The sequence below is a fragment of the Bubalus kerabau genome, chromosome 1 (genome assembly GCF_029407905.1).
Source record: "Bubalus kerabau isolate K-KA32 ecotype Philippines breed swamp buffalo chromosome 1, PCC_UOA_SB_1v2, whole genome shotgun sequence".
Classification (NCBI taxonomy): domain Eukaryota; kingdom Metazoa; phylum Chordata; class Mammalia; order Artiodactyla; family Bovidae; genus Bubalus; species Bubalus kerabau.
This window is the reverse complement of record NC_073624.1, coordinates 215,669,607-215,682,601: the sequence shown is the minus strand read 5'-3', so window position 1 is coordinate 215,682,601 and position 12,995 is coordinate 215,669,607. Positions and strand designations below refer to the sequence as shown.

The window sequence follows — 12,995 nt, the reverse complement described above, 5'->3', positions numbered from 1 at the left end:
GTTTCAATGCCATTCTCCCAAATCTTCCCACCCTCTCCCTCTCCCACAGAGTCCATAAGACTGTTCTATACATCAGTGTCTCTTTTGCTGTCTCGTACACAGGGTTATTGTTACCATCTTTCTAAATTCCATATATATGCGTTAGTATACTGTATTGGTGTTTTTCTTTCTGGCTTACTTCACTCTGTATAATAGGCTCCAGTTTCATCCACCTCATTAGAACTGATTCAAATATATTCTTTTTAATGGCTGAATAATACTCCATTGTGTATATGTACCACTGCTTTCTTATCCATTCATCTGCTGATGGACATCTAGGTTGCTTCCATGTCCTGGCTATTATAAACAGTGCTGCGATGAACATTGGGGTACTCGTGTCTCTTTCCCTTCTGGTTTTCTCAGTGTGTATGCCCAGCAGTGGGATTGCTGGATCATAAGGCATGTCTATTTCCAGTTTTTTAAGGAATCTCCACACTGTTCTCCATAGTGGCTGTACTAGTTTGCATTCCCACCAACAGTGTAAGAGGGTTCCCTTTTCTCCACACCCTCTCCAGCATTTATTACTTGTAGACTTTTGGATCGCAGCCATTCTGACTGGCGTGAAATGGTACCTCATAGTGGTTTTGATTTGCATTTCTCTGATAATGAGTGATGTTGAGCATCTTTTTATGTGTTTGTTAGCCATCTGTATGTCTTCTTTGGAGAAATGTCTATTTAGTTCTTTGGCCCATTTTTTGATTGGGTCATTTATTTTTCTGGAGTTGAGCTGTAGGAGTTGCTTGTATATTCTCGAGATTAGTTGTTTGTCAGTTGCTTCATTTGCTATTATCTTCTCCCATTCTGAAGGCTGTCTTTTCACCTTGCTAATAGTTTCCTTTGATGTGCAGAAGCTTTTAAGGTTAATTAGGTCCCATTTGTTTATTTTTGCTTTTATTTCCAATATTCTGGGAGGTGGGTCATAGAGGATCCTGCTGTGATGTATGTCAGAGAGTGTTTTGCCTATGTTCTCCTCTAGGAGTTTTATAGTTTCTGGTCTTACATTTAGATCTTTAATCCATTTTGAGTTTATTTTTGTGTATGGTGTTAGAAAGTGTTCTAGTTTCATTCTTTTACAAGTGGTTGACCAGAGTTCCCAGCACCACTTGTTAAAGAGATTGTCTTTAATCCATTGTATATTCTTGCCTCCTTTGTCGAAGATAAGGTGTCCATATGTGCGTGGATTTATCTCTGGGCTTTCTATTTTGTTCCATTGATCTATATTTCTGTCTTTGTGCCAGTACCATACTGTCTTGATAACTGTGGCTTTGTAGTAGAGCCTGAAGTCAGGTAGGTTGATTCCTCCAGTTCCATTCTTCTTTCTCAAGATCGCTTTGGCTATTCGAGGTTTTTTGTTTTTCCATACAAATTGTGAAATTATTTGTTCTAGCTCTGTGAAGAATGCTGTTGGTAGCTTGATAGGGATTGCATTGAATCTATAGATTGCTTTGGGTAGTATACTCATTTTCACTACATTGATTCTTCCAATCCATGAACATGGTATATTTCTCCATCTGTTAGTGTCCTCTTTGATTTCTTTCACCAGTGTTTTATAGTTTTCTATATATAGGTCTTTAGATTCTTTAGGTAGATATATTCCTAAGTATTTTATTCTTTCCGTTGCAATGGTGAATGGAATTGTTTCCTTAATTTCTCTTTCTGTTTTCTCATTATTAGTGTATAGGAATGCAAGGGATTTCTGCGTGTTGATTTTATATCCTGCAACTTTACTATAGTCATTGATTAATTCTAGTAATTTTCTGGTGGAGTCTTTAGGGTTTTCTATGTAGAGGATCATGTCATCTGCAAACAGTGAGAGCTTTACTTCTTCTTTTCCAATTTGGATTCCTTTTATTTCTTTTTCTGTTCTGATTGCTGTGGCCAAAACTTCCAAAACTATGTTGAATAGTAATGGTGAAAGTGGGCACCCTTGTCTTGTTCCTGACTTTAGAGGAAATGCTTTCAATTTTTCACCATTGAGGATAATGTTTGCTGTGGGTTTGTCATATATAGCTTTGATTATGTTGAGGTATGTTCCTTCTATTCCTGCTTTCTGGAGAGTTTTGATCATAAATGGATGTTGAATTTTGTCAAAGGCTTTCTCTGCATCTATTGAGATAATCATATGGTTTTTATTTTTCAATTTGTTAATGTGGTGTATTACATTGATTGATTTGCGGATATTGAAGAATCCTTGCATCCCTGGGATAAAGCCCACTTGGTCATGGTGTATGATCTTTTTAATGTGTTGTTGGATTCTGATTGCTAGAATTTTGTTAAGGATTTTTGCATCTATGTTCATCAGTGATATTGGCCTGTAGTTTTCTTTTTTTGTGGGATCTTTGTCAGGTTTTGGTATTAGGGTGATGGTGGCCTCATAGAATGAGTTTGGAAGTTTACCATCCTCTGCAATTTTCTGGAAGAGTTTGAGCAGGATAGGTGTTAGCTCTTCTCTAAATTTTTGGTAGAATTCAGCTGTGAAGCCGTCTGGACCTAGGCTTTTGTTTGCTGGAAGATTTTTGATTACAGTTTCAATTTCCGTGCTTGTGATGGGTCTGTTAAGATTTTCTATTTCTTCCTGATCGAGTTTTGGAAAGTTGTACTTTTCTAAGATTTTGTCCATTTCTTCCTCGTTGTCCATTTTATTGGCATATAATTGTTGATAGTAGTCTCTTATGATCCTTTGTATTTCTGTGTTGTCTGTTGTGATCTCTCCATTTTCATTTCTAATTTTATTGATTTGATTTTTCTCCCTTTGTTTCTTGATGAGTCTGGCTAATGGTTTGTCAATTTTATTTATCCTTTCAAAGAACCAGCTTTTGGTTTTGTTGATTTTTGCTATGGTCTCTTTTGTTTCTTTTGCATTTATTTCTGCTCTAATTTTTAAGATTTCTTTCCTTCTACTAACCCTGGGGTTCTTCATTTCTTCCTTTTCTAGTTGCTTTAGGTGTAGAGTTAGGTTATTTATTTGACTTTTTTCTTGTTTCTTAAGGTGTGCCTGTATTGCTATGAACTTTCCCCTTAGGACTGCTTTTACCGTGTCCCACAGGTTCTGGGTTGTTGTGTTTTCATTTTCATTTGTTTCTATGCAAATTTTGATTTCTTTTTTGATTTCTTCTGTGATTTGTTGGTTATTCAGCAGCGTGTTGTTCAGCCTCCATATGTTGGATTTTTTAATAGTTTTTCTCCTGTAATTGAGATCTAATCTTACTGCATTGTGGTCAGAAAAGATGCTTGGAATGATTTCTATTTTTTTGAATTTACCAAGGCTAGCTTTATGGCCCAGGATGTGATCTATCCTGGAGAAGGTTCCATGTGCGCTTGAGAAGAAGGTGAAATTCATTGTTTTGGGATGAAATGTCCTATAGATATCAATTAGGTCTAACTGGTCTATTGTATCGTTTAAAGTTTGTGTTTCCTTGTTAATTTTCTGTTTAGTTGATCTATCCATAGGTGTGAGTGGGGTATTAAAGTCTCCCACTATTATTGTGTTATTGTTAATTTCTTCTTTCATACTTGTTAGCATTTGTCTTACATACTGCGGTGCTCCCGTGTTGGGTGCATATATATTTATAATTGTTATATCTTCTTCTTGGATTGATCCTTTGATCATTATGTAGTGACCATCTTTGTCTCTTTTCACAGTCTTTGTTTTAAAGTCTATTTTATCTGATATGAGTATTGCTACTCCTGCTTTCTTTTGGTCCCTATTCGCATGGAAAATCTTTTTCCAGCCCTTCACTTTCAGTCTGTATGTGTCCCCTGTTTTGAGGTGGGTCTCTTGTAGACAACATATGCAGGGGTCTTGTTTTTGTATCCATTCAGCCAGTCTTTGTCTTTTGGTTGGGGCATTCAACCCATTTACGTTTAAGGTAATTACTGATAAGTATGACCCCGTTGCCATTTACTTTATTGTTTTGGGTTCGAATTTATACACAATTTTTGTGTTTCCTGTCTAGAGAATATCCTTTAGTATTTGTTGGAGAGCTGGTTTGGTGGTGCAGAATTCTCTCAGCTTTTGCTTGTCTGAAAAGCTTTTGATTTCTCCTTCATACTTGAATGAGATCCTTGCTGGGTACAATAATCTGGGCTGTAGGTTATTTTCTTTCATCATTTTAAGTATGTCTTGCCATTCCCTCCTGGCTTGAAGAGTTTCTATTGAAAGATCAGCTGTTATCCTTATGGGAATTCCCTTGTGTGTTATTTGTTGTTTTTCCCTTGCTGCTTTTAATATTTGTTCTTTGTGTTTGATCTTTGTTAATTTGATTACTATGTGTCTTGGGGTGTTTCGCCTTGGGTTTATCCTGTTTGGGACTCTCTGGGTTTCTTGGACTTGGGTGATTATTTCCTTCCCCATTTTAGGGAAGTTTTCAACTATTATCTCCTCAAGTATTTTCTCATGGTCTTTCTTTTTGTCTTCTTTTTAATAAAACTTTAATTACACAAAAGCTCTGAGCGATCAAGTCTCGTCTCTGGCCCCGGATTGAATTCTTCTCCTCCTGAGGCCAAGAATCCCAGCATCTTTGCATGGTTCAGCAACAACCTTTCAGTAGCTTGACAGGGATTGTGTTGAATCTATAGATTGCTTTGGGTAGTATACTCATTTTCACTATATTGATTTTTCCAATCCACGAACATGGTATATTTCTCCATCTATTTGTGTCATCTTTGATTTCTTTCATCAGTGTTTTATAGTTTTCAATATATAGGTCTTTTGTTTCTTTGGGTAAATTTATTCCTAAGTGTTTTATTCTTTTCATTGCAGTGGTGAATGGGATTGTTTCTTTTGATTTTCTGGAAGGCAGATCTGTCCATTGATGAAAATAGGATATAAAGTCTCCTATTATAATTGTGTTGCTGTCTGTTTCTTCCTTTAGGTCTGTTAATATTTGTTTTATAAACTTATTTGCTCCTATGTTAGGTGTATAAATATTTACACATATTATATCCTCTTGTTGGGTTGACTTGTTTATCATTATGCAATGTCATTCATTGTCTGTTGTTGTTTTAAAGTCTGTTTTGTCCCATAGAAGTATAGCTACCTTGGCTTTCTATTGATTTTTGTTTGCATGGAAAATGTGTTTCCATCCCTTTACTTTCAGTCTGTGTATATTCCTACATCTGAAATGGGTCTTTTGTAGGCAGCACGTCAATGGGTGTTATGTATTCATCCACTCAGCCACTCATTGTCTTTTGATTGTAGAATTGAGTACATTTACATTTTAAGTAACTATTGATAGGTATGTATTTATTTCCATTTTAATTGTTTTTGTCTGTTTTGTAGTCCCTCTGTTCCTTTATTTTCATGCTTTCTTCCTTTGTGGTTTGATAATTTTCTTTAGTAGTATGCTTACATTTCTTTCTTTTTGCGTATCTGCTGCTGCTGCTGCTAAGTCACTTCAGTCATGTCCGACTCTGTGCGACCCCATAGACGGAAGCCCACCAGGCTCCCCCGTCCCTCGGATTCTCCAGGCAAGAACACTGGAGTGGGTTGCCATTTCCTTCTCCAATGCGTGAAAGTGAAAAGTGAAAGGGAAGTCGCTCAGTCCTGTCCGACTCTTAGCAACCCCATGGACTGCAGCCCACCAGGCTCCTCCATCCATGGGATTTTCCAGGCAAGAGTACTGGAGTGGGGTGCTATTGCCTTCTCCTATGGGCTTATTCTTTACCTTGAGGCTTATGTATAACACCATAACAGTCTATTTAAAATTGATAACAAGTTTGATCCCATTCAGAAGCTCTACACGTTTACTCTTCCCTCCATTTTACATTTCTTTGCTTGTGTGTGCTTGCATGCGTGCTAAGTTGCCTCAGTCGTGTCCAACTCTTTGCAACCCTGTGGACTCCTCTGTCCATGCCAGGTTCCTTTGTCCATGGGATTCTTCAGGCAAGAATACTGGAGTGGGTTGCCATACCTTCTTCTGGGGATCTTCCCAACCCAGGGATAGAACCCATGTCTCTTGTGTCTCCTGCATTGGCAGGCAGGTTCTTTTCCACTAGCACCATCTGGGAAGCCTCTTCTTGCGTATGTCCTTAACTAATTACTGTAGTTAGTTATTTTTAGTTCTTTTAACTTTTATGCTAGCTTTATAAGTTAATAATCTACCACCTTTGCTATGTATTTGTAAATCATTACCAGTGACACATACTTTTGTAGATTTTCCTGTTGGTAAATTAGTGCCCTTTCCATTGAGCTTAAAGAAGTCTTTATTATTTCTTGTAAGGTGAGTTTAGTGGTGATGAACTCCTTTAACTTTTGCTTGTCTGGAAAACTGTTATCTGTATTCTTCACTTCTCAAGTAGAGCTTTGCTGGGTAGAGTATTCTTAGTGGGAAGTTTTTTTTTTTTTTTTAACTTTTAGCACTTAGGAAAATCAAGGCATTTCCTTCTGGCCTGCAAAGTTTTAGCTGAAAAATCTGCTGGTAATCTTATGGGTTTTTTTGGGTAACAAGTTGTTTTTTCTTGCTGTTTTAAAGATTCTCTCCTTATCTTTAACTTTTGCCACTTTAACTATAATGTGTCTTGGCATGGATTTCTTTGCATTCATCTTATTTGGAACTCTTTCAGGTTCCCAGCAGGATTTTCTTTTTTATGGCTAAATAATATTCCGTTGTATGTATGTGTTTGCGCATTTTCCTTATCCATTTATTTGTTGATGGGCACTTATGTTGTTCCCATGTCTTGGCTATTGTAAATAATGCTCCACTGAACATGGGGTGCCGATATCTCCTCATAAAATGTTTTCATTTCCTTTGAATACATTCCCAGAAGTAGAATTGCTATAGCACATGGTAGTTCTATTTTTATTTCTTGAAGAATCTTTATATTTTTTTTTCCCCGTAGTAACTGGACCAATTTACAGTATGGGGCAACAGCTTTAGTGCAGATGACCGTATGCAAATGAATGCTTGCTGAAAATGACCAGTTTTAATCACCACAGGCTAAGCTTTGTAACCTGACTGCATAGGCAGCTGCTGGCTTGTATGAGGCTCACAGGGAGCCTTTCAGGCCCCTCCTCCCAGTAAAACCAGTTCCAATTCCCAGATGCCTGAAATTCTATCATTTAGGGCTTTCTGACCTCTTAAAATTCATGTATCCTTGGACAGAAGCAGTAAATCTTTGTCTACTTATCAACTGCACTCCATTCCCAAGCATTTACTGAATATCTCCTGTATGAATGGTGTTCACTGGGTAGACCATTGGCTTTAACAGTTTTTTGCTCACATACTTCCTAAAGCAGTTTTGAAAATCTTCATATCTCATACATCTAAAATTTGACAACTAAACTTCTCATACTAATAAATTTAAATCTCTATAAAGGGCATAATTTTGATGTAAATACTGAAATTTAAAAAGAAAGCTCTTTCATCACTCATTTAAATGTATCCAAGTAAATCTAATTACTGTGATGGTTTGATATACCATAAAATACACAAGCAGGCTCTTTTTTAACAGTTGGAAAATCTACATCATTTTTCTCCTTTGAGCCTTGTTTCCCTTCCCTTTCCCCAGAAAATTTTATCCTAACATAATACATTTTTCTTTGCTTGTACTGTGTTAGTGATTTGCACAACAAAAGTAATTAACATAAATTTAAATTCATTTTGAAAAAATTTCCTGTGATCATAAAAGCACTAAATGTTATGGTTTGCACAGGATTGGATAGTTATCATCTTTATTAATAATACACAGTTGATCAAGCTGATAAATACTCAACACATTTTAACTATTGAGAAAGTAAAAGTTTTTGAAGCTGTATCATGTCATAGGATTGATTCAAGGAGATAGTTTTTTCAATTAACTTAAGTACCCTAAGATGAACATTGCTTATTGTAAAAATGAATCATCATCCTATATTTTTATACTTACAGGTACAGTGCCTGGAAAGTCTTGCTCAGAAAAATAATTAAATGGGAATGGAAAGGATTTTGTTATAGCAACATCACTCAATCCTCTAAACTCTTTCTGAGTTACATGCCAACAATCACATAGTAATCTGTCATCGATTTGTTTTAATGTTTTATTTTAGAATTGTTTTAGATTTATAGAAGTTACAAAGCGCGTATAGAGAATTTCTGAATATCCCTCACCTAGTCTCACTGTTGTTAACATCTTCCATAACCCTGTACGTTCATCACAACTGAGAAACCTGCACTGGTACTCTACTATTAATTAAACTCCATCAGTCCTTTCTTTAATGACGAATCAGCTGCTAACTCAGTTTGGTATTTCTTCAGTTTTGTTGAAAGCACAGAATTAGAAACATCTGACTTGTGAAAGGATTTGTCATCCAGCCTTTGCCTTTCTTGTTTCCTGGAAAGTATATCAAAAAAGGCTTTACTAAGACTTACTATGTAATTGTTGATTATACCTGTTTCTCTTTTACTTGTCAAATTTGATACACTCAAATTGTTAGGAGAACCAGAATAGTGATAATTTTAATAGATCTTTGCTAATACCATGTTTCTTAATAAAATGCTTTCTGTCTTATCATTTATATAAACACCTTGGAGCATCAAATTTAGCTCATTTAATTTATAGAAAATAGTCCAGGTTAGCCGTGTAACCTAAATGCGAAACCAGTCCTTATATTTAAAGCACTTAGTAAAACTAGACCTTACTTTACAATGTCAGTAAAAAATGTTAATATGTTAATGAATTTGAGTATTAAAAGGGCAAATGGATAGGGCACGGGCCTTGCCCTGAATTTACTGTCCAGATCCTTCCTTTGGGAAGGCATAGCCATTTATATTTCTCACCCCCTACTTTCTTGATTTGCTCCCATTAGACCATCCTTCAGGAGTGATGTCCTTTTTGATAATAATTGGGGGAAGAAAAAAAGTGAAGTACCTAAACAAAAATTGCCATTGTGCTCACCTTCCTCACTCGACAATATATCTAAATATAAAATAAATCCCCAAATGAGCCAAAATATCCATTTCTAATACATGCCTCATCCTTAAGAGAAATGAAAGACTGAGAAAGGCACGTACCCCTACTGGAAGGGTGGTGCGCCACGCAGTATCCACTCTTGGGATCTGAGAAGTAGCTGTGAGGGGAGTCCCAGCATGAATCCTTGATTGCTGCTTAGATCACTCTTAGGACTGATCCATTTCAGAAGAGGTAAATACCTGAGGAAGCTGAGGATCTGGAGAGCAATTAAACATACACAACATACCCTTGCAAGGCTCTTGGAAACCCCAGGGTGTACATCCTTCAATGTGAATGATGCCAGAAAGAGGCCCAGGAGCCTGCCAAGAGTCATGCCCACTGCTGGGGGTTGGAGCATTTCAAGGGGGCAGATCAGCTCACCAACGGCCCCCATATGGAGGCTTCTCCAAGGCGGGTCTTAGTGAAAGAAAGTGGGAGAATCTTACCTCATGAGCTGGAGAGCCTTGGAGGGTGATGGTCCTTGGTCTGCTTTTTTGGCTCTTTGAGAACTAAGTACCCAGAGCAGTTTGTTTTTTCCTCTCAGATGTGAATACTGTACAGGCATCTAGAAAGTGAAGACCCTGAATTAAGAGACATTTACTTGGTCTACAGTTAATACAAGTGTTTCTGTTGTAAATTATCACTGTGAAGTTTTGCCTTTAAGCAGCTTTTTTTTTTTTTTTTTTTTTTTTTTTTAAGATTCTGAAGTGATGAAAATACAATTTAGCACTCTGTATGGAATGCTTGGGCTTGAATGCAGGCCTGCAGCCCCCAATGCTGAGAGCTGGTAGTGGTTTAGGTTCCTGTTTTCTCTTGAGTATTATGGGCAAGGCTTCCTTTTCACCCTGTTAGAAAAGCCCAGATTCACATGGCGGCCTCCACCTGTGCGGGCCTCATACTGACTCTTCTGTTTGTGTAAGAAGAAGCAGGGAGAAGTCAGCAAGGCCGCCAGCGCCGACAGCACGACCGAGGGCACACCGGCCGACGGCTTCACCGTGCTCTCCACCAAGAGCCTCTTCCTCGGCCAGAAGGTAGGCCAGCGCTCTCCCCAGTCTGCTCATGTGCCCTGGGACTGATGGGTGCCTCTCCCAGCAGAAAACCTGCCTGCGGACCACTCCTGGCCTCGTGGGCTGGCGGAGAGAGTAGGGGCGGGCAGCTTTAGGAACGAACTAGGGGAGGGCTGGGCCAGGTGCTGAGGGGAGATTGGCAGGTGGGGAGAGGAGATATGGTGGTGAAGAAGAGGGACAGGAGCTCCTGTGGGGCTGGAGACACCCTGGGCTTGGTCTGTGGAAGGAGCTGCGTACATGGGAGGACCTGGCCATCCTATAATCTTGGCCAGAAAGTCAAAACCAGGGCCTGGAAAGAGAAAGATCTAGCTGGCAGCCCAGGCATTCTGGTGGATACTGGAGGTGGAGCCTTGATCCAGGGGCCGGGATTGTTGCTAGACACACCGTGCCACCTGAGGAGCCCTCAAGCCAGTTGTTTGTTTGTTTTAACCATGGGCAGTATGTTTTCAGCTGCCCCAGTGGTGCAAATTTGCCAGGACACTACATGGTTTTGTAACAGATGATTCACTTTTGTTGAAAATAAAAATGATGCAAAGGCTTTTAAGACCTCAGGAGGAGGGTTAAATTTCTCTGTTAACACCAAAAAAGGGGGTGGAGAGACAGTGGGAATTAGTTGGCTGATTATTTTTATTTTTTATTCTACATTAAAAAGTATTAAAGGCATGGATTTGAACTTCCACGTAAATTGCATTTAGTTTGAATGTGGTGAACAACTTGGTCCTGAAGCTGCATCATTTTTAAAAGCTCACCGTCAGTTTTCTTTTGCATCTCAGTGACACAGTCCTCCTGCTCACTTCATTGCAAGCCTCCTCCTCCCCTCCCGCTTCCTGTCACTAATTGCACTCAGGCTCTCATGATGCAATTCCTGTGGTGGACTCTGTGTTCCAGCAAATAACCATTACAGTGTACATTTTATAACCATTGTCTGTATTTTGTATGCATTTTTCAAAGGGAAAATATACGCAGCACTAGTTGTCATCTTAAGGTCTGGGGCTTTGAGAGTTTTTTGTGTAAAATATTTTTTATTGATAAAATTTCAGCACAGCAGTGAAGGCAACCACCTGGGTTTACTTTCACCCTTTAACCTGTCCTTTGGGTAATATATTGAAAGTTAATGTGACCTGTCACCCAGATTGCTTTCGTTTGAACTAAAGTGTGAAAACGCTCTGCGATTTAAGGACTAGCTCCAGTGTGCTTTAGATCCCCAATGCTATTAGCCGGGACTTGGAAGCCTGTTAAACAGGTACAACAGTTCAGCCCAGGGGCCACCCTCTCCTTCACTCCTTCCCCTGCCCCACCCTTGGGTGCCTCTCCCTTCCCTGTGTTCTTCTTGCTCTCTCCTGCTGCTTACTCCAAAACCAGCCTCAGATCGGAACTCCTCGCACCCCCTTGCGGGATCCCTACAGCAGCAGTGTTCGGCTGTACGGCGCCTGTGTACACATAGCAATGCTCTTCTTGGCCATGGGATCAGGGCCTCATGGGCTACATATGAGGCCTGGGAGGGAGCCAGCAAAGGCTGCAGATTGATGGTTAGCATTGCTGTGACCGAGCAGCGCCACCTGCTCCGTGATGGGTATAGTCTGGCCTCTGACCTCAGGGCAGCACCACAGGCAGGAAAGTACCGGAAAGTACAAATCCAGTGAACACTGACTACACCTGACTTAGGTTGGAAGGGGAAGTCCAAAATGCTGTAGAGAGGCACTGATACTCTAGAGTAATTTACAGGTGTGTTATCTAATACTATATAGGAAATACAGGAAGAAGGAAGCAGTGGGCTTGATAGTAAAGCTAACATGGCTGTTCGATATCTTGACTTTTGGAGGGAAAGCCTGAAAGGATGGGCTGAGCTGGAGCCCAGTGTAACATGGTCAGCTGTGAGAGAAGGGGCTGAGTGCAGAGCTGGAAGAAACACCCACCTTCTTTCCCGTCCAGCTTCATGACCCCAGATACACACATCCAGGATGAGCTACCCCAGACCCAGTCCTGTAGGCACCCTTTAGCAGAGTAAACTGTGTCTCCCCAAAAGTGCTGTCACAGAGTAAATCAACATCTCAAGTCAGCTGGGGCACCCTCTTAGAAAATAGTGTCCTTGGAACCCTGAGCCCCTGCAGCGTGAGAAAGGGAGTAAATGTTCCTAGTTAGCAGCATTACTTTGAAGCAGTACTTTCTGGCCCTCTGTTAGTTTTTACTGTTGGGTGCAAATCATGGCATTTAGTGCAAAAGGGGCCTGAGCTGTCAGACTGACACACAGGAATTTTCACACAAAGCACATTTTAAAATGTCATTAGTGCAGGCACTAGTTTTGACTTGGATTTTTGGAAGTGTTTCTGAAAGGGTGCTTCACAGCGATGGCTGTATGGTACCCGGTGTTCTACGAGTCTTGTTTTCCGCCTGTGACAGTGACACCAGAGAGTAGTGCAGGCAGGCTGAGGTCAGAAAGGTGAGACTGCTCACGCCGGTCCTCACAGGCACAGTTGCTAAGCTACGCGCAGGAGAAGCTGGCCCGGGGCTTAGGAGCCGGGGCTCTAATTGTTGATGATGATGTGTTTCACATACAGCTGTCTCAGGAGTAATCACTCTCATTATTCTTTGATTTTACCCAGTGTTCACACACATTGTTGAATTGTTTTCCAAAGGGAAACGGTGCTGCGAATCCAAGTTGACTAGATGTGTTTGCTTTGTGATTCAGTGGAGATTCTCAGCGTCTTTTCAGAGATTTAAAAAGCTTTATGTTCAAAAGCAGTACTTCCAAGGGCTATTATAAATCTTGGTCAGTGGTAGTAAGTGCTGTAGACTTCCCTGGAAGAGTCAGTGTTACTAGAAGCGGCTGGGAAGGCGGTGTCAGGAGGGCATGTGTGCGTGCCCTCCCCGCCCACACCGCACACTATCAGGATTGCAGCCAAACCCCTGTAGGCTGCTCGAGGCAGGGGTAGGCACCAGGGGTTTTCTTCCTCAGATCCA

At 40.0% G+C, this 12,995-nt stretch overlaps 1 protein-coding gene and 1 long non-coding RNA gene across 14 annotated transcripts in view; one reads left to right on the top strand and one right to left on the bottom strand.

Moving 5' to 3' along the window:
- The window catches only part of LOC129632511 (core histone macro-H2A.1), a 94,819-nt gene that overhangs the window by 59,126 nt on the left and 22,698 nt on the right, over positions 1-12,995 (top strand). For 9 of the 13 annotated variants that reach the window (XM_055554290.1, XM_055554269.1, XM_055554228.1 and 6 more), the window contains exon 5: positions 9,888-9,998. In XM_055554290.1, the coding sequence (XP_055410265.1) occupies positions 9,888-9,998 (111 nt within the window). The remainder of the gene's footprint in view (positions 1-9,887; positions 9,999-12,995) is intronic. The other 4 variants (XM_055554279.1, XM_055554298.1, XM_055554262.1 and 1 more) reach the window with 1 other exon arrangement.
- On the bottom strand, positions 8,214-9,547 carry LOC129632566 (uncharacterized). The gene is made up of 3 exons (XR_008704589.1): positions 9,414-9,547; positions 9,030-9,184; positions 8,214-8,349 (listed from the first exon to the last, which is right to left on the bottom strand). It is a non-coding gene; the product is annotated as an uncharacterized LOC129632566 (long non-coding RNA).